Source organism: Xyrauchen texanus, chromosome 47, assembly GCF_025860055.1.
Source record: "Xyrauchen texanus isolate HMW12.3.18 chromosome 47, RBS_HiC_50CHRs, whole genome shotgun sequence".
In the NCBI taxonomy this organism is placed as follows: domain Eukaryota; kingdom Metazoa; phylum Chordata; class Actinopteri; order Cypriniformes; family Catostomidae; genus Xyrauchen; species Xyrauchen texanus.
The window spans coordinates 14,362,359-14,386,648 of NC_068322.1; the positions used below are offsets into that span (position 1 = coordinate 14,362,359).

The 24,290-nt window shown below is 39.1% G+C and overlaps 1 protein-coding gene across 5 annotated transcripts in view; it reads right to left on the bottom strand.

The window, feature by feature from the left end:
• The window catches only part of LOC127638705 (uncharacterized), a 75,106-nt gene that overhangs the window by 11,555 nt on the left and 39,261 nt on the right, over positions 1–24,290 (bottom strand). For 3 of the 5 annotated variants that reach the window (XM_052120345.1, XM_052120347.1, XM_052120350.1), the window contains 5 exons: positions 22,323–22,391; positions 14,484–14,723; positions 1,550–1,620; positions 1,290–1,400; positions 1,087–1,184 (listed from right to left, as the gene is read on the bottom strand). In XM_052120345.1, coding sequence (XP_051976305.1) covers positions 1,087–1,184; positions 1,290–1,400; positions 1,550–1,620; positions 14,484–14,723; positions 22,323–22,391 — 589 coding nt within the window. The remainder of the gene's footprint in view (positions 1–1,086; positions 1,185–1,289; positions 1,401–1,549; positions 1,621–14,483; positions 14,724–22,322; positions 22,392–24,290) is intronic. The other 2 variants (XM_052120346.1, XM_052120349.1) reach the window with 2 other exon arrangements.

Consider the following 24,290-nt stretch of genomic DNA (forward strand, 5'->3'; position numbering starts at 1 on the left):
AATTTTAGATGTGTTCAACACATTTTTTTATAGTAACTGAACTCTAAGCTACAAAATGATACACACAATTTGTCGAGCTGTTTTTAAATTTGCTATAGACATTTGTAGGGCTGCCCCCTAATAGTCGACCAAATGTTAGTAGACGAGAAGAGTCTTGGTCGACCAAGTTTTGATTGGTCGGTTGGTCGCAGAAAAAAAACTCCACAGGAAGTGGCAAAGTCACGCTGTAAGTGACGGACAGACTTGATCGTTTGCACGGCTAGTCCATGCAGTAATTAATTATGTCGGGCAGGAAATCCAAAGTGTGGGATCATTTCGAGAGCATAAAGGATGACCCCAAGAAGGTGACATGCAAACGCTGCAGGGAAACGTTCACCTATCATTCAACGACCTCAAACCTGGCTTATCATTTGAAACATGGAAGTAGCCTAACGTTAGCCACTTAGCATGTCCGCTCGCTCTAATGTTAAATAATCTAGATAAATATGTGCTATGAGGCTTATCCAATTGTTTGTGGGGAGTGGGGAAGCTAGATTAGTACCTCATTTACTGCATGTTTAACTTAATGTGCATTTCTCTCTATAAATTAACAACATGTTCAGACAGTCTCATTGCTGGCTTTTCCGACACATTCAGAATCATTACCGCTTTTGCCGGTGTTGCTGTGGCTCGCAAAATGCGTGCGCTTGTAAAATGTATATTTTAAAGGCTCATTATTGCGGTTTAATATTTCTCTGTAATGTAGAACAGTGTTAGCAATGTTACTTATAACATTATTTCTCAGCCCTGGAACTCAAACTATTTTCAGATGCACCCCAAAATATATCTATTTAAGTAATTAAATGAATATCATAAACATGCGACAACTAGTCGACTAATGGCTTAAACTAACGACTACTAGTTAGACTAGGAAAATCTTTGGTTGGGGGCAGCCCTAGAAATTTGCATGGTATTTGTTGTCTTCCACGTGCTGCACAAAATCACTCATAGGCTGTCCGTCCTTATTTATGGAAGGTCAGTGACTCCTCTTTCAATGCTATTGTGTGTAGTGAGTGAGTGTGTTGAATACTTGGCCTGTCAACTCACTCTAGTGTGGCTATTTTTTCGGCCAGACTGGCTACTACTGCAAACAGACGCAGGTCTGTCAGGCCTTCAGTAACTTTGAAATCAACCAGCTCCAGAATCTGAAAAGACAGAGAAAAAGAGCAGAGAGATAAATCGACAGACAGAAAGAGAGAGAAAGAGAGAGAGAGAGAGAGAGAGAGAGAGAGAGAGACCTTGTCTCTCACCTTGTACACATATATTTCTTCCTCCTCAGTCAGAAGTTCTGAAGGAATGATTTCTTTGAGGGCTAGCAGCACTTGGAAACAAGTCAGAAAACCATCTCCATCACTGTCAGCCTGTGGATAGACAGTACTGACTATTATTATTACAAAAATAATATCCAGAACAAGCAAAACAATTAGTGAAATCATTGTTTTTTTTTTTATGTTGCCATTATGTAAAACAAAATTAGTTTGAGTAGAGTGTAAATCTTGATTTTACTTACAGCCTCAAAAGCCTTTTTGTACACTGTCAGCTTCTCCTGTCTGAGGATGCAGTACTTTGCCAAGAAATCAACTGCAGGAAATAGAAGAAAAAAAAAAACAATAAAAGAAGTCATATTTCACATTTGAACTGAGTGAAGAATGAACAAGCAAGCTGTAGCAGAATACAAAAGTTACATTTAGTAGCAAAAGTGGATTATCCATGGCACTAATTGTGTTTTCTGAAAGACAAATGGTCTTTCCCCTTCAAAATCTTGCTTTCAAGACAATTTTTCCAAAGAAATTTGTCTTCCTCATCATACAAGGGGCTATCTGAAAACTCTGGCTAATGTCATCATTTTCCAAGTATCCGGTCAGAGAGAGTGTTTTGGAAAGTTTGGGTTTTCTGTGGAGGAAAATGCTGTTTCAATGTGGAAGAGAGGTGTAAATGTAGCAAAATCAATGTATTTTCAAATGAAAATGAATTAGTGTGGAAGTGGCCTAGAATTCTTCATCAGTTCTAGAGGGGGGTTTTTTTCAGAAGAAGTTTTGCTCTGTAACAAATACTGCAATAAATTGCCTCAGAGTAGCTTCATTAGTCTGTTTATGTGACCTTTTTATGTTTTTGATTCAATAGATTCAAATATGGGAATTAGAAGAAAAAAAAAATATTAAAATCACACTCATCATTTGGATGCAAGGCCCATGAATTACAATGAGATCAACCTCACAAACATTACACACAGGGAGAGGTAGAAAATCAGCCATTTGGCCTGTTAAGGGCTCACCTTTAAGAACTGAGCTTTTAAAGAAAACAGACAGATGGGGATGAAGTCTGTTAGAATGAAAACCGAGTGTTGTGTCTTGATGAGTTAGGAAAAGAGGATAAACACAGGAAAGTTAAAGAGAAAGAAGGAAAAATGGGGGAAAGGAAGCAGTGGAGACCTAGTTTAAGCTGCTGCCACTCTAATACATGAAACGAAAGAGAATGATAGACAGAATCCACTGAATAATAGATCTATTCAGCAGTGTAACAGAAGAATAGGTTGGAAAGAGTTGATATCACGGTGGATTTAAAGCACTGGGCCCAATGAGCTGCACCCTGTTCACAGGGGGCCGATTCAATCTGCCATTTATCAGCTTAGCCCTAATCAAACGCGGGCCTTGCGTGGCCTCTCCCATTCTCATGCAAAGTGTTACATTCGCATGTAGTCAACTTGACTTGTTAAGGCCTGATTGATCAAAACCTCTTAGTCCAGGGACACACATCTGTTTGCAAATAACTGCGACAAGCTGGAGCTACTCTGAGCCGTGGAGTCACCCCAGTCCCTCGGCAGTGCTAGGATTTGGCTTAAAATCTGCAACAGTGATGTGTTCGGATCATTGAGCTGATCTGTATTGTAAAAATGGAGATGACTCTCTCTTTATCTACACTTGTCATCTGTCTTTGATGCTCCCAAGACACTGAAACTGCTGTTGTGGTCCTGCTGCCACTGTCTGGATCTGATGGGGTCGCACATGTGTATTGGTCTGGTTTCTCTCTTTATCATATGTTCAGGCAGGAGAATCATAATTTCAGAGGTGTGTTCTACATGTACTGTGGCTAAAATATGTCTAGCCTGTTTAAAAAATACAGCCGGAGCCATGGCATTAGGGGTGGCACATGTGCTCAAAATACATAAAATTGTGCATTGGGGAAGCAGGTCTGAATATGGCCTGTATCATGTCCCGACCCTGTTTCCCCATATATATATATATATGCACACAAACACTGGCAGCCAAAAGTTTGGAATAATGTACAGATTTTGCTGATTCAGAAGGAAATTGGTACTTTAATTCACCAACTGATCACAAAGTATAGCCAAGACATTACTGATGTAAAAATCAGCACTATTTGAAAAAAGTCATTTTTGATCAAATCTAGACAGACCCCATTTCCAGCACCCATCACTCCAACACCTTATCCTTGAGTAATCATGCTAAATTGCTAATTTGGTACTAGAAAATCCTTTGGCAAGGCAAGGCAAGTTTATTTATATAGCACATTTCATACACAATGGTAATTCAAAGTGCTTTACAAAGAAGAGATTAAAATAAGAATAATTGAAACAGTTTAGAATAAAATACAATAAAATACAGTACAAACAGTCGGACACACAGTGGCACAGTGCTCATTCAGTAAATGCACAGCTAAACAGATGTGTTTTGAGTCTGGATTTGAATGTGACTACTGTAGGAGCACATCTGATCTCTGGTTCCAGCTGCGGCTGGTGTAATAGCTAAAAGCAGACTCTCCTTGCTTAGAGTGAACCCTTGGTATTTCTAGCTGATGTGATCCTAATGATCTGAGTGATCTGTTGGGTTTATATTTAGTGAGCATATCTGCAATATATTGAGGTCCTAGCCCATTGAGTGATTTATATACCAGTAATAATATTTTAAAATCAATCCTAAATGTAACTGGGAGACAGTGTATAGACCTGAGGACTGGTGTGATATGTTCATATTTTCTGGTTCTGCTCAGAATCCTGGCAGCAGCGTTCTGTATGATCTGCAACTGTCTTATGGTCTTTTTGGGAGGCCAGTGAGGAGTCCATTACAATAATCCACCCTGCTGGTGATGAAAGCATGCACAAGTTTCTCTAGGTCTTGACTGGAAACAAAGCATCTAATTCTTGCAATATTTTTCAGATGATAGTATGCTGATTTAGTTATTGCTTTGACGTGACTACTGAAACTGAGGTCTGACTCTAGAGACACACCAAGATTCCTGACTTGATTTTTAGTTGTTTGACCCCTAGTGTCAAGGTATGCATTCACCTTGAGAACTTCATCTTTGTTTCCAAAGACAATGACTTCAGTTTTGTCTTTGTTTAACTGAAGAAAGTTTTGGCACATCCAACTGTTAACTTCATCAATGCATTGGCACAGGGAGTCAATGGGGCTGTAATCGTTAGGTGATAGGGCTATGTAGATCTGTGTGTCCTCTGCATCTCTGTGGTAAGCAATTTGGTTCTTTCTCATTATTTGGCTCATTGGGAGCATATACAGGTTGAACAGGAGTGCCTTTATATCAAACACAGTTGAAAGCTATTTGGTTCATTAAATGAAGCTTAACATTGTCTTTGTTTTTGTATTTAAAGTGCCACAGTATGCAAAAGACTGACATGTCTTAAGGTCAATATTAGGTCAAAAATGGCAAAAAAGAAACAGCTTTCTCTAGAAACTCATCAGTCAATCATTGTTTTGAGGAATGAAGGCTATATAATGCTTGAAATAGCCAAAAAACTGAAGATTTCATACAAATATGTACACTACAGTCTTCAAAGACAAAGGACAACTGGCTTTCAAGGGCAGAAAGAGATGTTCAACTAAACAAGAGGATAAGTACATCAGAGTCTCTAGTTTGAGAAATAGACGCCTCACATGTCCTTAGCTGACAGCTTCATTGAATTCTACCCGCTCAACACCAGTTTCATGTACAACAGTGAATAGAAGAGTAAGGGGTTCGGGTCTTATGGGAAGAATTACACAGAAAAAGCCACTTTTGAAACAGAAAAACAAAAAGAAAAGGTTAGAGTGTGCAAAGAAACAGACATTGGACAACAGATCATTGGAAAAGAGTATTATGGATCTTAACCCCATTGAGCTTTTGTGGGATCAGCTAGACTGTAAGGTGTGTGAGAAGTGCCCTACAAGACAGCCACATCTATAGCAAGTGCTACAGGAAGTGTGGGGTGAAATGTCATCTGAGTATCTGGACAAACTGACAGCTGGAATGCCAAACATCTGTAAAGCTGTCATTGCTGCACATGGAGGATTTTTTGGTGAGAACTCTTTGAAGTAGTTTAAGTAGTTTCATTTTTATTTTTCATGTTATTAATGTCCTGGCTATACATTGTGATCAGTTGAATGCCACTTTGTAGAATAAACGTACCAATTTCTTTCCGTAAGAGATAAATCTGTACATTATTCCAAACTTTTGTCTGCCAGTTTCTTAAAACAAGAAAAAAGTCTTAATATCTCACATAATTCTGCTTCTCAAGTAAATGTATCTTGTTATAAGAAAGTACTATCCCGGAAAACAATATAAAATTACTGATTAAAAAGCGATTTTTCCGTTTTTGCAATGTTAAAAAGGCGAAAACCTGTAAAAGTCCAGCTGCAATCATGTTTAAAAGGTAATTGTGTTTTAATGAAGGCTCTCGTAAACTTAGTCACTTTTTTGGTATTTGTGTGCGTGTTTCAGCTATTTCTTCATCGTGGAGTAAAATAATATGCCAGTTTTCGGGTCTATTTATGCCTGCACCACTTTCTGCCTGTCTGTAGCTAAACCAAATCCCTTATTTTACCTCCTCCCAAGGCCTTTGAACTCCACTATAGTCCTCCGTTAAACTCCACCATAGATGTCTCTAAGACCCTATTGGAGCAGTGTGTCTCACCTCAGTCCTGCATGCTGCAGGCCACCGGTCCACACAGGGATTGTGGCTCACGGTGTGTGTGTGTGTGTGTGTGTGTGTGGGGAGGGGAGGGGAGTGGGCTCTCCGCCGTGGAATCAAGGGAACAAAAGGTGCAGTGAAGTGAGAGATTGAGGGAGAAAGCACAGGCAAACGTGCAGGAAGGGGGATGAAGGACGCAACAAAGCTCCTGGGCTAACGCCTCCCACTTGATAGCCTTATCTGATTCTGCTTCATCGGCTGATGGCTTTTTTTCCACCCTGGGCTTTGCAGCACACAGGCTGGGCCCTTTGGTGTGAAGCCTAGCATAAAATGTTAATCAAGAGAAGAAGTCTTAAAAAAAAAGAGGTGGAGAGAGAGGCAGAGAGATTGCAAGAACAGAACTTCGTTCGTAATCTGTAAGGGGAGTGGCAGCAATTCAGTAGCAAATGGAAGCCGAAGAATAAGGGAAGTGTGACAGGGGTGACAAGAGCTGAGCAGCGTGCGCCCCGTCACCCACATTTGAGTATCCATGCTTTGTTGCTCCCTTTTTGACAGAGTCACCCCTATATGAGGGCTGACAGCCTAAAGTTTGTATCATTCTATCCAAAAGACTGAAGACGCCATAGAAAGCTGCAGTCACATCCCATTTAACAGTCAGTCATTAGGGCAGAGCTCCACAGCTGTCTCACTGCAATACATTGATTGCTGGTTGTTCTTTTATGCCTGCAGCCAATGATTAATGTATGTTCATTTCTGCCCTTCTACATATAAGGGATTCTTTGCTGTCTTAGAAAGTGTTATGGTCTAGTATGTAAGTCCATACTAAAGCTTTTTGTAATTAATCTCCCATAGGGAAGAAAATCACAAAAAGAAAAAAAACTTTTTAATGAAGTCTCCTGAGAAAAAGACCCATCAAAAGTCAGAGATTGCAATATAAACTCGAACATTTTAAACTATTCAAAGATTAAATTAAATGAGCCGTGCTATCCACAATAATTGTACAGTTCTACATTCTTACTATATGCCAACACATCTCATTTATATCTATTTATATTTCTCCTAAGGGATTTTTGAAGAAACATCTGAGACACAACTTAATACTTAACACAACTGAAAAGTCTCTTGAGCTATGAGCAAAACAAGTATTCTTTTTGTTCACATTTCAATTGAAACATGCTTTTTATGAATTTCGATGATGCTGTGACATTCTGACACACACATGCATTCCCGCTCAAAAGTATACAATATCGTCCACAAACGGAGACTCATTGTGTTTTTTGGGGGCCCGTTGTGTACCCGTATTTGTTTGCAAAGCTTTGTTTATGTTCATTTTCATGCAGAAACACTCCCTTAAATAGTTTACAAACAAGGTCATATTGAGTCTGGAGACTATGACCCCTTTTCTCTGATTGGGGTTGCTCTACATACTGTATAGGTCAATGCAGGACAGTAGCTATTAAAACTGTATGTGTTGAATGCAGTAACATTCAAACCAAGGTCCTAGATTGTTTTGCTGCATTTTTGACTTTTCAAACCTTCAAAAAAAGCAGAAATAAATAAATACATAAAAACAAGAAGAGTAAAATTGTAATGGTAAGTGCTCTTGTTGAATTAAAATGAAAAGAAAAAATATTAATATTTTCACAAGACAGTATTGCTAGTCTTTAATGCCGAGTTTATATTACACGATTTTAGGACATTTTTGTGGAGATCGGCGACAAAAGCCTGAAATCATGAAGCAAATCAGAGCTCGCTCCCGTGAGCAATGAACACAATATATTATCAAAGATGCGATTTGAGAGAAGTGCCTATGCGTCACCGATGTCAGTGAGATCTCTAGGATATTAAATATCTGGACCTGTCAGCGTTTATCTACAGCCAATGAGAGAGCAAGAAACGGGCACGGGAAGTTTCAGTGGGAGAAGTCCTGATGTACCTGCAACAGAACATCAACTATCATGACTGCGGTATCAATAAAGTCTCATTGGACCGAAGAAATGGAGGAAAAATTAGTGGAACATTGGCAGGAGCACCAGATTTGATGTTTCATCTGGGTGGCGAAAGATAAGATTTGGAGAAGTTGCCAATTCTCTTGGACAGTCAGGTATGCAAATAGGTTGATTTTTCTGTAGAAGGTACTTTTCATATTGTAACCAAATAAAATATATGATGCCTTTACACATTATGTAAAGGCGATTAAAAGCATAGACATCATATTCTGAAATGCATAACATGTGATCAGGCATTTGTTTTCGTATCTCATATCACTTCTCATGTGCACTCTGTTTGTTGTGAAACGTAATTTGGAGTCCAGGCAGAGTCGTCGGGGATTCGTCAATAGTGAAATGTTTTGTAATGTGTTCACACCTGTCACCGATATTGGAAACTCTACGACTTCAATGACAAGACAGACAGTTGTGTAATATGAACGGTACCACAATCTGACACCTTTGAAAGTTGTGTAGTGTGTAGGAGGCATAAAATGTAAAATAAATATATTACCACTGGCATACACAGTATGTTAAGCAGTCATTATATTGCTTTGGTATATGAAGTGTTTCCTATTTTTTATAAATACAATAGTTAACTAATGTCTAAAATATATATTTCCCCTTGATGAATCTTGGATTGGAAAGTGAAGGATTAGTTCCATGATTTTTTAATGTCATATACTGAGTTTACAGTGGCCCAAAAAGGTATTTTGACACTTGAATCAAACATAAACGGATAGTTCACCCAAAATTTCCCATTTATTCAACCTCATGCCATCCCAGATGTGTATGGCTTTCTTTCTTCGGCAGAACAGAAATTAAGATTTTTAAAAGAATATCTCTGCTCTGTAGGTCCATACAAGTTGTATGGACCTACAGAACTTAGATATTCTTAAAAAACTTGTGTTCTGCAGAAGAAAGAAAGTCCACACACCTCTGGGATGCCAGAAGGGTGAGATAATGATGAGAGATTTTTATTTTTGGGTGAACTTTCCTTTTAAAGTAATATTCCGGGTTCAATACAAGTTCAGCTCAGCAGCATTTTCTTGCATAATGTTGATTACCACAAACATTTATTAAAAAAAAAAAAAAATCTTGGTTACAGTCGTGTAATATGCAAGTCAAAGGGGCCAATCTGCAAACGTTAAAATACTTTTAAAATGTATAGTCACAAGATCATTTTTGTGTGATAAAATCACTTACAAACCTTTTCTCTGTAAAGTTATAGCCAATTATACAACTTCATTGCCATGACAACATACTGCTGTATTCCCAGTAATTTAGAAGTCCATCGCAAAACAATGATTTAACCTTTACAGCTCAAATAATACATACGTTTTAACAGAAGAATGAATGTAAGTGCTTTTAGGAAATTCAAAGCTTCAAATTTCTGCCTTTAAACCTTCCAAATACTGACCACATTCACTTCCATTGTAAGTGCCTCACTGCAATCTTGATTTTTGTATTTTTAAAGAAAAGGTGGGACGAGTCAAAAATTATTTTGTGGTAATCAACAATATGGCAAAAATACTGACAATTAAGCTCAACTTGAACCTGAAAATTCCTTCAGGAATGCCATAATGACATTATATTAAATTGTATAAAATAATAATAAAAAAAAATCATAACAATAGCAGTCCTGACCTAGCACAAGCACATTTTCAGCAAAACATATAGCAACTTTTGTAAGGTTTTTAATTATGAAACAGAGCTTAGTTAGATTTTAAATGGATGGGTTCAATATAAGTTAAGCTCAATCAACAGTATTTTGGCATAATGTTAATTATAACAAAAACATTATTTCGACCCCTCCATCATTTATTAATAAAATGAGGTTACAGTAAAACACTTAAAATGGAAGTGAATGGGGCCAGTCCATAAACATAAAATACACACAGATTCAAAAGTATAGCCACAACATATCACAGAGGTTTTTCCGTTGTCATGACAAATATGTAGTAATATTGGGTATAACTTTACACTGATAAGGTTAGTAAGGGATTTTATCACATTCAGATCTTGTTAACACGTGTAATGTTTATGTCTTGTGGCTATGCTTTTGAAACAATGTGTATTTTATGTTTATGCAGTGGCCCCATTCACTTTCTTTGCAAGTGTCTTACTGTAACTATGATTTTTGCTTCTTCTTCTTTTTGTAATTTAATTTTTTAAATAAAGAAGGGGCTAGTCTAAATTATTTATCAGTTCTGAGAAAAAGATTATAGCATAATTAGTTTACAGATGCCACTTTGAAATTTCCAAATACTTCTTGTGGCCGCTATAGCTGTCGTCCTATGGCTAAAAACATTTGTCCCACACTACACACTTTCTATACACTCTGTATGCCACGTGCTGGATGCCGTGAAACAAACCCAACTGACAAATAACTTATGCAGGTTGTCCAACTCTCCGCTGTGCTACTTGATTACTCAAAAATTGGCACTGTATTGGTTCCTTTGAACAAGTGCAGGGGGCAAAATTTGGCAGACCTCTTGAGCAAACTTTGTTGTTGGCCGCCAAACACGTGGCTCCGCCCCTTCACTTCCCATGAAAAGTAGGGGGAAAACAAACAAAGACACACGCAGGCACCACACTCCTCCTGCTGGCTGCATGCCATGAACTCTCAAAAACACACAAACATGCACACCACAATCCTTTACAAACCACTACACCCTGATCTCCAGTGATAACTCCACAAAGGGCAAATCATCTGTTATAACTTATCTGCAGCGATAAACCCCACAATGGCCAAATCATCTGCCATTATTGCCGTGGCTCTCCTTGACATTGTCCCTTTATTAAGGGCATTGTGGAAAAGCCTACTCTGTTTGGACACAGCATAATAGAGTCTTTGACAGATTCACTTCGCTCTCTCTCGCTGCGAGCTTTGAAAACAGCGAGCATATTCCATGCTCCTTGCTTATCAATAGTTCAACTGTTTGTTTGCCTAGTCACTCTGAGCTAATGGTAAATACACACAGCTATTCCATCGCTTAGGACTGTGCAAACAGGTCTTACATAAAGGCACTGTACCCTACACACACACACATATACAGACACGCGTACATTCATACGCACACTCACTCTCAGGTCTTTCAGGATGCTTAGCTTTAGAAGACATTCATTGGTGAGAAAACAACAGTGCAGACCACAAATTCAGCCTCCTACACAGTCTGAACGCTAACCACCAGCAAACTTCAAGTGGAGACAGTGTGTGTGTGTGAGGGTGGGGCAGTCTCAGGTCCACCAGGTGTTTCCCATCAACATTGACATTTATCAGATATCTATATTTTCTCCAAGTGACCAGAGGAACTGTAGATAAGGGCTATGTTCAGATTATCATACTACCATACATTTTGTACTACTTCTGCAGAATGCAATAGGTATATTGTGCACATATGCAAATGACCTGATAACATAAGCCTACTACATTTGCCAAAATGTGCAGAATACAACAGAATATGAAGCACAGAGTACAGTAGAGCACCTTCCATTTCCAGTGTGATGAATGAGTCGGAAGTAATTTTGAATGCAATTTTTGACATCTTGTTCTTGACTCATTATTTGATCATACTACCAAATGATTTTAGACAAGACATTTTTACACAAGCTCTGATTAAAATGCAACTTAACCATTTTTATTTGCTGAGTGCCACACAACATTCAATTTATAACGTGATGAGATCATGTGAGAAATATTTAGCATACCATTGTTATAAATCTTTATCACTGCATATTGCATCCTGTTTCACATATTTTAAAAAGGTGTATACCGTATTCTGTGCTATGCTAGGATTATCTTTGAAAGTCAATTTATGCATAGCCACACATACCTTAAAGTCTTCGCTACAAAAATGCTACTGAATATTTCTATGGATATTGCCTCATATATTCCACTGTATAAAAATATACCGTTAATTAAACACACATTTTGTGACAACATACTCCAGTTATGAAATCTCAAAAATGGAAAAGGTCACGTAAAAATAAAACTTCAATTAAAATTGTAATTGAAACATTTTCTAAATGTATACTTTTAAATCACAAGTGACAACCTGTCCTCATAAAAGTGTGACAACATGCCCCGACTAGACTTTGATGAAAAATACCTGTCATAAGGACTGTAACAAACATTTGACGATTGGGAAAATTTACTTTGTGGGGCATAATTTACTAAAATGTTACTTATTTAAGAGGGTTTGTTACGTCCCTATTAATCTAGGGGTATCGAAGGGACATCAACATAAACCAGAACTGAACCAACTAGAACAACCCTATACAAACCTAGAACAAACAGACAGAGAGGCTTGTCAATAAAAACCACACGCAATACAAAAAACAGGTCTCTTCATATCACAGCCATCTTGGATTTTATAGACCTAGGTGATCTCAAGACTCCACGGGCAATTGGCTGATCACACAAGGCAGGCGGTGATTGGCTGGAACAAAGGCAAATGGAGGAACCAATGGGGCAGGCTCCTGCAACAGAAAACACACAGAGAGAAAACAAAACACATACGCCTAGAGGGCGTAACAGGGTTTTGCACTAGATGTTCGAAACCAACATGGAAAACCTCTGCTAGAGAAAACATACTTTTGAACAAATTGACTTTTGACTCCAAATTTTATCGTTACTGAGATAGTACCCCAGTGACAACATCCCCTTGTGACAACTAGGTAAAGTCTCCCCAAGTATTCCATTTTTAACCCAGATATTCATACATACTCTATACACATCCAACCACTAACTAAACACCTACTGCAGGTAGGGGTCTTTGAAAGGAAAATCACAAAGAACCGGGGACAGGTAAAGAAGAAGAAAGATAAAGTGAGAGGGGAAAACAGAAAAGAAAGAACGGGGAAGGCCAGATCTTTGGGACACTTGTTATATGTGCATTGATTTTCTGGTCAGTATTGAGAGAGTGGGTACAAATGATGTCCAATTAAGGCTTTTCAGTCCCTATTGAGAAGCCACAATCACAAGTGTTTGAGAGGCCTCACACATATTCGTACACACAATTTATGATGCACGTCTGAATGAATGTGGCCGTGATTCAGGATCCTACAGGAATAATGAGTACAGAGAGGGAACTACAGTACAAAGCTGAATAGTGTAATTTCTGCACAATCATACAGAATTGCAAATATAATGATTGTTTTCAGGTTTCCCAAACACTTGTCTTCTATTGGTCACCAAACAGAGATTCCTGCCTCAAACTCTTGCTACGTCGGGCTGATCAGGATGCTCAACCAATCAGAGCAATTTTTGTATAGCGACACAGAGACACAGTGTTTACAGTTTTCGGTGAATATTCAACCTACTTGCTTATAGATGTGCCTGCATATAAACGGGATAGGGAAATGTTTTGTGACTTTACACACGCCACCTGTACTGACAAATGTTGGTCATTGTATGAAAATTATATGAAAATTAATAATTATATGAAAATTAATTAACACATTTTGCTGTGGACATTAAACAATGCAACATCATTTTATGGCCATAGACAAAACTTTCTCTTAACTCTCCTTTTCAAACTCTCACTTTCATGCATACACACACACCCACACACACACACAAAGAGCAACTCTCATCTCTGATGTGAACGACAGCTGCATGCTTCCTCCTCTTGTGCTTGATTAGGAGCTGAACGGACCAGTCCAATCAGGCCTATTCACATAATGCCCCTGCATTCACACAAGAGCACCACAGCCCTGTGATCTCCCATGACCCTGCTGGGGCTCCACCCCTTCACCTTGACCTTCAGTACACACCCTCTCTCCTCGGCACTCCAACTGCACATCCAATCATGAAAAGGAACGCAGCCGGCAAATTGGGTCTATCTGAGCCAACCAGCAGAAAGGCACTCCAAAGCACAGCTAATTAAAAAATCAAGTGCAAAGCTCCTAGCTCAAAACTAAACACGAGATGGTGGGTAGAGTGGAGAGTGTACACAGTGTCAAATTACAGCGTTGGGGCTCAGTGTTTGAATGGCGTGAGCGGTTTTGTTGTCCTTGTAATGAAAATGGTGGCCTACTGAAAGGACCGTCAATCAGCAGAAATTATGCAGTGAGGTTTATGACCGTATTGATATCTGTAATTCACACAGGCAGACTGGAAATTGTTGTAAATAATCTCCTTGGGAATGATGCTACAGAGTGGTAGATCTTTCAAATCATTAAAGTTCTCAGGCGAGCTTCCCTCCTAGCGCTTATGCACTTATGACTTAAATTTTGTGCTGTTTCTCACCAAAACCTATCGTATGCCTTCAGAAGACTTGGAATGTGATACACAAGTTGCATGCACTACTTTTATTACACATTTGGGTCCTTTTTTAAGCATTAAAATGAGGTACTATCAAGTGCTATTGCATTGAATCCAGCAAACGGGACATCTTTTAAAATATCAAAAAAAACTTTTAAGTTCAGTAAAAGAAGGAATGTCATACAGGTTTGGAACAACATGAGGGTGAGGAAATTATGCCAGAATCTTCATTTTCGGACGAAACTTGGTTTAGTATACTTACAGTCCTCAAACTTGGAGCACGGGCTCTGATGAGTGGCCTGAGTTGGGTCTTTTCCATCCTGCAGTTTGGAGTAAATCTGCAGTGCTTTACACTTCCTTTCCTCAGTCTTCTTGTTCTCCTTCTTCCTCTTCCTCTTCTCTCTGAGTTTGATGGACCCGTTTCTGCACTCTTCTTCCCCAGTATGGTCCCTCTTCTCTGGGCATGCCTGCTCCAGTAGGGGTACCTCCTTTGCTGGGCCTTCTTTACAGAACAGACGTCCAAACATACACAATGCATGTTAGATTACTAAACTAATCAACACACAACAGGCAGGATTTATCAAAAATGTTGTGATCAGTCATTTATGAATCTAAGATATTCCTAAATGATGGCCGTTGGGAATGTCGTTCCAGACTCTGTGATGAGTGGGGGCCTGCTAAGGTCCTCTATGGTATAGACCATGCTACTAGCCCTGAAGTATTTCCATTTTCATAAACGGATCCTTTAAATAAGGCTCTGAGATAACATTTTCATATACGTAGAACATAAAGAATATCATGAGTTCATCATGAGAAGTGACTTATCCAGACATGTTGTTGATACTGAGCGCCTACACAAGACAAAGCGTATCGTAATTTAGAAGCTCACAATTATTTCCTCAGCAGAAAGATCTGGAATATTGGATCGCTCCTATTATAATCAATAAAGCTCTCTGTGTGACCAGCGAACAAGGTAAGGATTTTTTTTTTAATGATATAAATACTTTTCTTGTCTTTTTCCTCTGCACTTTATGTAACGGTGGCCAGCTGATAGATAACTGTGCAATGTGTATAAACCTCAATCTTCTGACCTCAAGAGGTGCACTAGCCTCCTAGTTAGCACACCCACCTCCCATGCTGGAGATGCCGGTTCAAGTCCTGTACAGAGCAGGTAGAACAGGAGTGTGACAATGGTGCTGTGACCTGGATGGGAGTGAGGTTTAGGGCAGTGAGTGTAATGGTGGCCAGCTGATAGATAACTGTGCAATGTGTATAAACCTCACTCTCCTGACCTCAAGAAGGGGAAGCTAGAGGCTGTAGCCTTTAGCCTCCTTGTTAGTACACCCACCTCCCATGCCGGAGATGCTGGTTCAAGTCCTGTACGGAGCGGGTAGAACAGGAGCATCACTCTAACTTCTATACTACTCCAGCTACTCTGAGAACATAGCATTTTGATACTGTTGACTTTTGTGTGACAAATTTGCTTGTTATGTTCTTCATTTGTATGTTGCTTTGGATGAAAGCGTCTGCTAAATGACTAAATGTAAATTACTTGTGTGGCTTCATTGATTATAATGGGAGCGATATACAGTCATTTTAGAGCTCAAACTCTCAAACTAACAATTTGTTGGCAGAAATTTTGTAGAAATGTTTTTAATTAGTTTGACAATTGGCACTTCCTTAAACCAACATGTAGTCCTTGAAATGGTCTATAGCCAGGGCCGGCCCTAGCATTTTGGGGGAGTGACGAGGAGGGGGGCGTGGCCGGGCCGTGAGGGTGCACACATGGTGCTGAGTTGCCCCAATCAGCGGAAGAGAGAGAGATAAGGAGGAGTCGGAGATGCCAGAGAGAGAGAAAGAGACACACGGAGCTGTGTTTGTGTGTGTGTCTGCTTGTCAGTGTTTAGCTGAAAAGCATAGTTTTATGTTTTGTTTAAGTTGAACATTCAAGTCTACGAGTATTGTTCAAGCCGGTCCCAGCTTCCTGCTTTCCACCCAACAATGAACCCTGTAACATTGGTGCCGAAATCCGGGAAGGAGGAAGGATACGCTGTCATGGAGTCCTCGATGCTGCCATCCGCAAGGAGGTGGAGGAGCCCGCTGTCATCCACCAAGAGGCAGTACAGCTGGCTGAGGACCATGTGACTGTGTGTTTGGGGACCGGCGAACCAGAGCCTTTTTCTTTTTGTCCCCTCTCTCTCTCCTCTCTCCCGCTCTCTTTCTCTCTGCCCCTCTCCCTCCCCTCATCCTTCTCAGGTTCCCAGGAGGCGTGGAAGACCAGTTGCTGCAGAACAGCCAAAGGGGCAACTCCACCCAGCCTGACCTACTCGCTCCCTCAGGGCGTTGGGAGCATGTCATGTGGAGGACGTGGCCGGGGTGTGAGGGTGCACACCTGATGCGGAGTTGCCCCAATCAGCGGGAGAGAGAGATAAGGTACCATAAATATGAGGTACCATATACTCCCAGTATAAAGCTTGGAAGAGCCAGGATATGTTTTAATATAACTCTGATTGTGTTTGGCTGAAAGAACAAAGCCATATACACCTAGGATGGCTTGAGGGTGAGTAAATTATGAGATCATTTTCATTTTTGGGTGAACTAACCCTTTAAAAGTGCAAAACTATCAACTGTAGTTTATCAGAACAGGTTTAACTACTTAAGAAGTGCAAAAGAAAGAACACCACTTTTTAAACTAACCAAACACACATCACATGCACAAACGAATAAATATATTTAATGAACTTCTCTGCAAATTAATAAGAAATAATTAAATTACCAAATTAAGGTATGATGCAGAACACTTGCTGCACATAGTGGCATATGGTATTTGCACCCTGGTGTATAATAAAATTGTATTGTAATCTAATAAATAGGCCATTGGGACAGAACTTCACTACATCGCTTGCAGTGGGAAGAAATGCACCTGATGTGTCACATAATGGTACCTCATCACTGTTGTCTTCCAATGCCGAGAGTGGTTTTAGAGAGAGCAGTTTCTTCAGGTCCAACAAGCCACCAACCATAAGTTTCATACCATGAAAGGCATACGTGTACCTGTTCACCCCCTTCTCTGCGTTTATTTTCAGTGATATCACAGTCCACTTAGACAATTTATTTAGACCTTTTGTGTTCATTTTTATTTAAAATAAGTGACTTTCCAATGGCGTGTACTGTATGTCTTCGCTTACATAGATCGATAAGTGGAAACTCGAACCTGGATCGCCCACTAGCAGCTGTGTTACTAATGTCGTCACATCAGATCTTAGGTTGAGTGAGGTCAAATTCACATACTTATCTCTCCATGTCTTTTATTTAAAACATATGCAATATTTTGACAGGTTTCATCTAACTTTTGGCATACATAAAGCTGGTCTGTGTGCCCAGTGTTATTTTCACTTATTGCAAGTTATTATATGGCTATACTGAACCAGTGGTAGGTGGGCCCCTGGTGGCAGTGGGGGCCTATGCAGCTGCATATGTTGCTTATTAGGCAGGGTTGGCTCTGTCTATTGCCTACATATTAGGCTGGGGATAAGGGGGGCCACAAATAAAGGCCCTGTGAATTTTACTGTGTCAGTCCTGTCCTTTTTTACATTTTAATATAATTTTGAAATGAAAAATTACTGTTAAAAAAAAATTACAGAATATGATGTACTCCCTTTACTTTATCATTACGCGAGACCACAGACAATGCCTTGTCCTTTTTTTTTTTTTTTTACCTATACTTGGCTTTTTCTGTGAATCAGATACCAATGGATCCTCTGTGCCAGAATTCTCAAATGATCCCCTTAACACTTCCTTTCAAAATGCACTTATTCCGTTTCCTTCTTTCTTTACTCTTCATAGTCACATTTTCTGTCCTTCCTGAAAGACACCATTTAAAAGAAAAATGCTCTCTTGAGAGACCTGGAGGTCTGTTAATTTGACTGCGGTCCCAAATTAGCAGCTTTCATTAGAACTCATTGAGAAGTCCTCACAAAGCGCTTCCTGCGTTTAGAGACACAAAGAGTGAGATCGATTAGCACTGAACCTGTTTGGGTGTGTGGATTGTGCGTTCTTTACCATTTAAATTTAAAACACTGCATTGCGTTGTAGCTTTGTACTACAGTATGTGAGAGATGAGGTCTTTCATTCTGATTAACACAACTGCATATGAATTCCAGAGGTCAGTTAATTATTATCACTCAATGGACAGATCCTGTTGTTTTCTGAAATTACAGAATGGACTTCTTAATACAATGCTATGAGATATTTGTGGTTATTAAAACAATGCTAAATGCAATTAATAAAATGCAATTAACCAAATATTAGTGCATTGTTAATATAGCTAAATAAATTGAATACTCTTCCCATTTATTTTATACTTGATTTTTTGTGCAAATTCACCTGTCACTTGGTAAAAGCTAGCCAAATTAGACAAATACCAACATGGATTGGTTGGGTATCATGATCTCATCCTTGAAAACCATGAACGAAATTACGCAAAGTTAAAAAAAAGTATGACCCAGACTATATTAAATAACAAATTTATACAGTAGAATAATTCACTTACAATGAACATGGTTTGTACCGACCACAATGTGTTTTGTGCAGTGAATTATTGGCTGCCGAGATTTTTATTCTTAAAGTAAAATTTGTATTTAATATTATACTAATATTATTAATATTTATAAAGTTCGATTTTAAGAACACTTTTGTACGATAAACAGTTTTTGCATATTGTTGGGTCACCACTTGATGCCCAATGTAAAATTTGGGCTGACACAAAACCTGTAACAGAAAGATAATCAAGGATATTTCTGCTTTTGATCATTGTTGATCATTGATCTGATTATGTGCCTTTTCCCATAATAAAACGGTTACATATGCATAGCTCTAAATATGATTTGTTCATGCCATAATTAATATTAAGAATGCTTGAATGAAGCTTGACAAACAATGTATGGAAGAGAATTTCCTTTTTATGATGGGTGTGCCCATCAAAAGACAGCACAATCAGATTTTTATCAAGACTATTTACATAGTTACACACATTAGATACCATTAGATATTGCATAATAGGAGGTGTCTATGCTGCTCTTCTGTTTCTGATCATATAATCATGTACAGGCCCTGTTCACTACAAGGTTGTTTTTTCACTAGCTTTGTCTTTGCATACAAACAGTTCTGGATCATTCACCTTAACAGATGCTAATACATCATGTTTGCACTGGCCATATTTTATGGTATTGCAAAACGGTAAATGAGATGTGAAAATGGACAGTTAATGACGTGCTCTGCTTTGAAATATGTCCATAATAGATCTGTGATCAGTTATGAGGAACATAAGAACACTGAATACTAGGCACCTTTGCATAAATCCGACACGGGCAAACAGGTTAGTTTATGGTTCATAGTTTACGATCCAAAGACTGTGTGGTCTTGTAATCCAGATATCTGACCTGATGTTGGAAGGTTTTCTGTTCATGCAAATTTTTTTATCAGGCAATCACTGTAGCCGTTTGTTGTTTTTATTGCAAAGAAAATTGCTGGCAAGTCTTTACATGTGAGAAACAATTCAGGTATGTATAACCCATTAAGCAAACTTAAAATCAGGTTTTATAGATTATTGCTCTAAATTAGCACTAACAGCACATTTGAATTGGTTTATTAATTGTATTGATGACATTTCACTCTGTAAACCGTAATGCTGTTGCACTGAAATCAAAACCCAAATATGTGCATTATATATACTTCTTTTGGCTAAACAATTATGTATGCTGGGCCAAAGCATGGGAACTTATGGGGACTTGTAATAGTTATTATTAAGAAAAAAATATAATAATTTAAGATTTTAAAATAGATTTGAGATAATTAAATAAAAAGTGAAAGCAGTGATATTTTAATCACAAATCACAAAGAGTTTATTTGTCTTGCAACTAGTTCACATTCAGAAGATCAAAATTAAATTAATTAAATAAAGAGTAAATTCAACTTATTAGGTTTTTCAGCATCAAATACACTGATTCAAATGCACTGCATTGATTGATTCACTTCATCAACTGATTCGGAGTCAACATCAGATTCAACCAATATGTTTCTTAATGGTAGGTGTATTTTATAGAGAATTAACAAACCCTTTTTCCAAACCCGTCTGCTGTATGAAATCAAGTTTCACAGGGCTATTTGCGAACCCAACTAATTCCATTCAGCGTGGCCTATCTCTCCCTGTAAAACCTCCTATTCTTACACTCCCTAATCCTCCAATGCAGAACAGTGATTACTGAATGGTCAAAGCTGGAAACCAGGCACTGACCTGCTTAGAAACCATCTTAAACCCACACACGCCAGGTTACCATACCAACTGGCCAGCCTGAAAGAGATAGATAGCTGGATTTGGCTGAGAGTGGCAAAGTCAAATCCTTCATCTAGCCCTCCCCTAGTGCTCACAAGGCCACGAAGTACAAAAATGCACAAACACAAACCTCCCTTGGTTAACACACACACACACACACACACACACACACACACACACACGCACGGCATTTCCTCCCATCTGGAAATCCAAGCATCCAGCGCACCAGTAAGAAGCAAGAAGGTCGACCGTGTATCTCTTTCTTTGTGTGTTTGAGAAAGGGATGAGCGTCAACAACAGAATCCGGCAGGCAAGAGGCTTTCAGCTGTGCCACCCAAAGCCATTCTCCCTTTATCTTTCTGCAGAATAGAGGGAGGGGTGGAGGAAAAGTGGAAAATCCCTCCTTGATTATTATTCATGGTTCTGATTGTCCTTTCTAGACTTCAGTTTCCCAACACGTCATTCCATTCTACCGGCACTGACAAGTGCCAATCAATGAGTCGGTATCCGGGTCTCAGCGCTGTCCAAACGATTGAGGATTTGGTAAACAATGGCTTCCGAGCCCTCAGTGACAGTTTAAGGGAGACAATGGTGGTGAAGTGACTGTGTCAGTGTGTGGTCCTGTTTTAGGGGGATATGATCCTGCACGGAACACGGCTAATCTCTCCTTCTCCATCTCTTTCATTCACGCCTTTAATCTGTTCGCCAGTGCCTGGTGTCTTCCAGAACAATCTGCCTGGGTCAGTCTAGCTTAGTCCCTTTTATTTGTCCAGGATGATGGCGCATTCATGTCCCTCTGTGACATCTTCAGTTTCAGCTGAATGCTAAAGACTATAATAAACACTTGCAGGGGTCGCCAGAGTGACCAGGAGAAAGGCAACAGTAGCCATCCCATCACATAAAGAGATTAGGTCACCTATGAATTCATTATGAGTCCAGAGGTCAAAGGAGTGGTCAAGGTGCTGCCATGGTTGGGAATCTGGACCGTGGCCCTTGTCACTCCAAACAGTGACCGAAACACCTTCATTAGAGGGTGAGAATCAATTCTCTATAGTCAGGTCTGAATTGTTAATTCAAGCTAATGAATAATTTATAATATCATACAGAACCAAGTCACCCAATATTAAAAGCAACATTTTTAAATCGGACATACAGCCCCCACAAATGAAACAAATACACAGAATATGCAGAATTTGTCATTATTGGTGGTGTTTTAAATAGGCTAAAATACTATTTGAATGGCTTTAAGAATAAGCAGTGTGCATGATTTTCTCATTTTAAAATTCAAAACACTTACTCTAACATTCCTCTATCAGATTAAGATGTCCTTTCAGAGTTTTTGCATATTTTGTATTCTCAATAGTTCCAATCAGTGATAATCCACACATTCTTCTAAGCGGGCTGCAGTAATCTCATGTCCACTGTTTTGGTCACATTGAGGCCTTCTCAATACCTAGTGGCCCTAGAATGACCTCACACTGACCCCACACTGACCCTTTCCCCAGGAGTGACCATGTCTTTGGACTTTGGGGAGGGTCAATGACACTCCCACCATCTCCTAGGTTACAGGAATGACATCTCTTTAGAGGTAAATTGCTTTTATTTGCATGCCTTGGTGAAATAAGTGAACCCAAGGTCTCTTATTCATTTTTATTCTGTTTCCAAAGTTTTTTGGTGTTGGGACTTGTAAAAACAGGGTATCTAAGAAACAGTCATTTCAAGTCAATACCCCAGTGGTATTATCTCTCCTAAACAAAAGCCACTCACCTGTCAGCAAATCACTGGAAGAGTGAGGGATCCAGTAGATCGGGTCATTTTCATCTGTCAGTTCCCAACCTTGGGTGCAAAATAGGGCAAAAAGTGTATTTACTTGATCATAATAGCAATCTGAATAAATTAAGCACTACAAATGTCTTAAAAGACACACAAGCAGAATATGACCGCCAAATATATGCATGTAAGTGAATGTATGTTTTTGGAGCCATGGCTAAGGCAAAATATAGGGTAAAATAGGGCAAAAATTTAGTTGTTCTCTGACTTCAGAGAATGTTTTTTTTTTAGACTATACTTATTTTGTCTAATTTATGTCATTGAGCCTCAGAGCTAGTTGTTTGGGGCAGATATGTGCCCTGCAGATATGCCAATCTTAACCACTAATGGAGGTGGGCGTCTGATTGAGTTATATGGAACATTACTTCCTCAACACTATGACGGATGCTGGTCATTAACACTGTTCTTCACAGCTATGACAGATGTGATACAGCTCAGCTCCAATGGGGTGCCATTGTGTAGAATTGCCTTAAAATGCAACAATCAATTTAACAACCTTAGGGAAATAGGGAAAATCTTACTGTCTATCTTTCTTTATTTCTTTCTTTCTTTCATCATTAATGTACATAAGATGGCCAGGCCTGGCATGAGACAGCTGCCTCTCAGAAGGATTAAATGGCTTAACTGTACCGGAGGCACAAGTATACCAAACACTGGCCTGGCAGTGATGAGACCACAGTTAAGTGGCACCTCTGTACACTGTGAGTACATGCAAGTATTCAACCTTCAGGTAGAGAGAGAGAGAGAGAGAGAGAGAGAGGGAGAGAGAGCATTCAGCTTGGCACAGGGAAGATGTGTTAAAATGCTGACATGCGTTTTAACAATGTGTGGGTGGTGATTTTGAAAAGTTAAATATGATTATATCAAGGACAAATTTGGATGATGTGTTTATTTTGTATTTGTTAAAATATCCAGTTTTGGTTTAAGCAAACCAAACACAATATTTTTGCCATTGGGGACAGGGAATTGGAAAACATGGAGTGGACTTGGAAATAACTCTAATTTGTTTTCAGCACATACACTTTTCTACATTTACTTCTCTCCGTTTTCGTCCATCGACAGAAGAGTCTTTCAACAAAATGCTGTAGTACTGCACACGTTAGAAAACGGTTATGTTAGGAAATGGAAAATAGAGTTTTCAACTGTATAATTGTGGATGTGAACTCAGTCTCTGCGTTGCTTATCGACAAGCAACTTTTTTTTTTTTTTTTTACTGAACTATATTGGTCAGTGGAGGACAAATATATGAACTGGGGTGGAGTAACTTTATCCTTCCTCGTTCCTTCATAAAAGAAAGTTTAATGCCTCCATCCCTTTGCACCTGCATCCATTGCTTTGAGTCCTCATACCCCTCGCTGACACTGTTTAACCCCCAAAACTTGCCCTTAGGCACTGCTGTTGTACACCAGTTTGAAATCCATGCTATAATGTTCATCCCCCTAATCAAAAGGGTGAATGGATACAGGAATTTCCAAAGCCTAGTGAGCTGCCTAATGCTTACATAGGTCATGCAACCTCAAAAGTGACCATTGGTCCTTTATTTGATATAACTTAAACATAACTTACTCAAACTGTTGTATCAGTTAACAGTAAACTATCACTGGGCCTGCAGCCAAATCACAGCCATACAGATATTCAGTACAACAGCACTGTTGCTTGTCATCATGGATCACAAGGAGATCAGTCCTCCATTGTAATCATATCATAGATTACACTTAACTCTTTCCACGCCAGCGTTTTTAAAAAAAAGTTGCCAGCCACCGCCAGGGTTTTTGACGATTTTCGCTAAACTTTAATGGCCCGCAGAATATTTTCTTCCATGAATATATGAAGATGCTATATATCACAATAAAGATCTGAGGCAAAAAAAACGATTTTATATTATCTTCATTTGTTCTTTTTTTA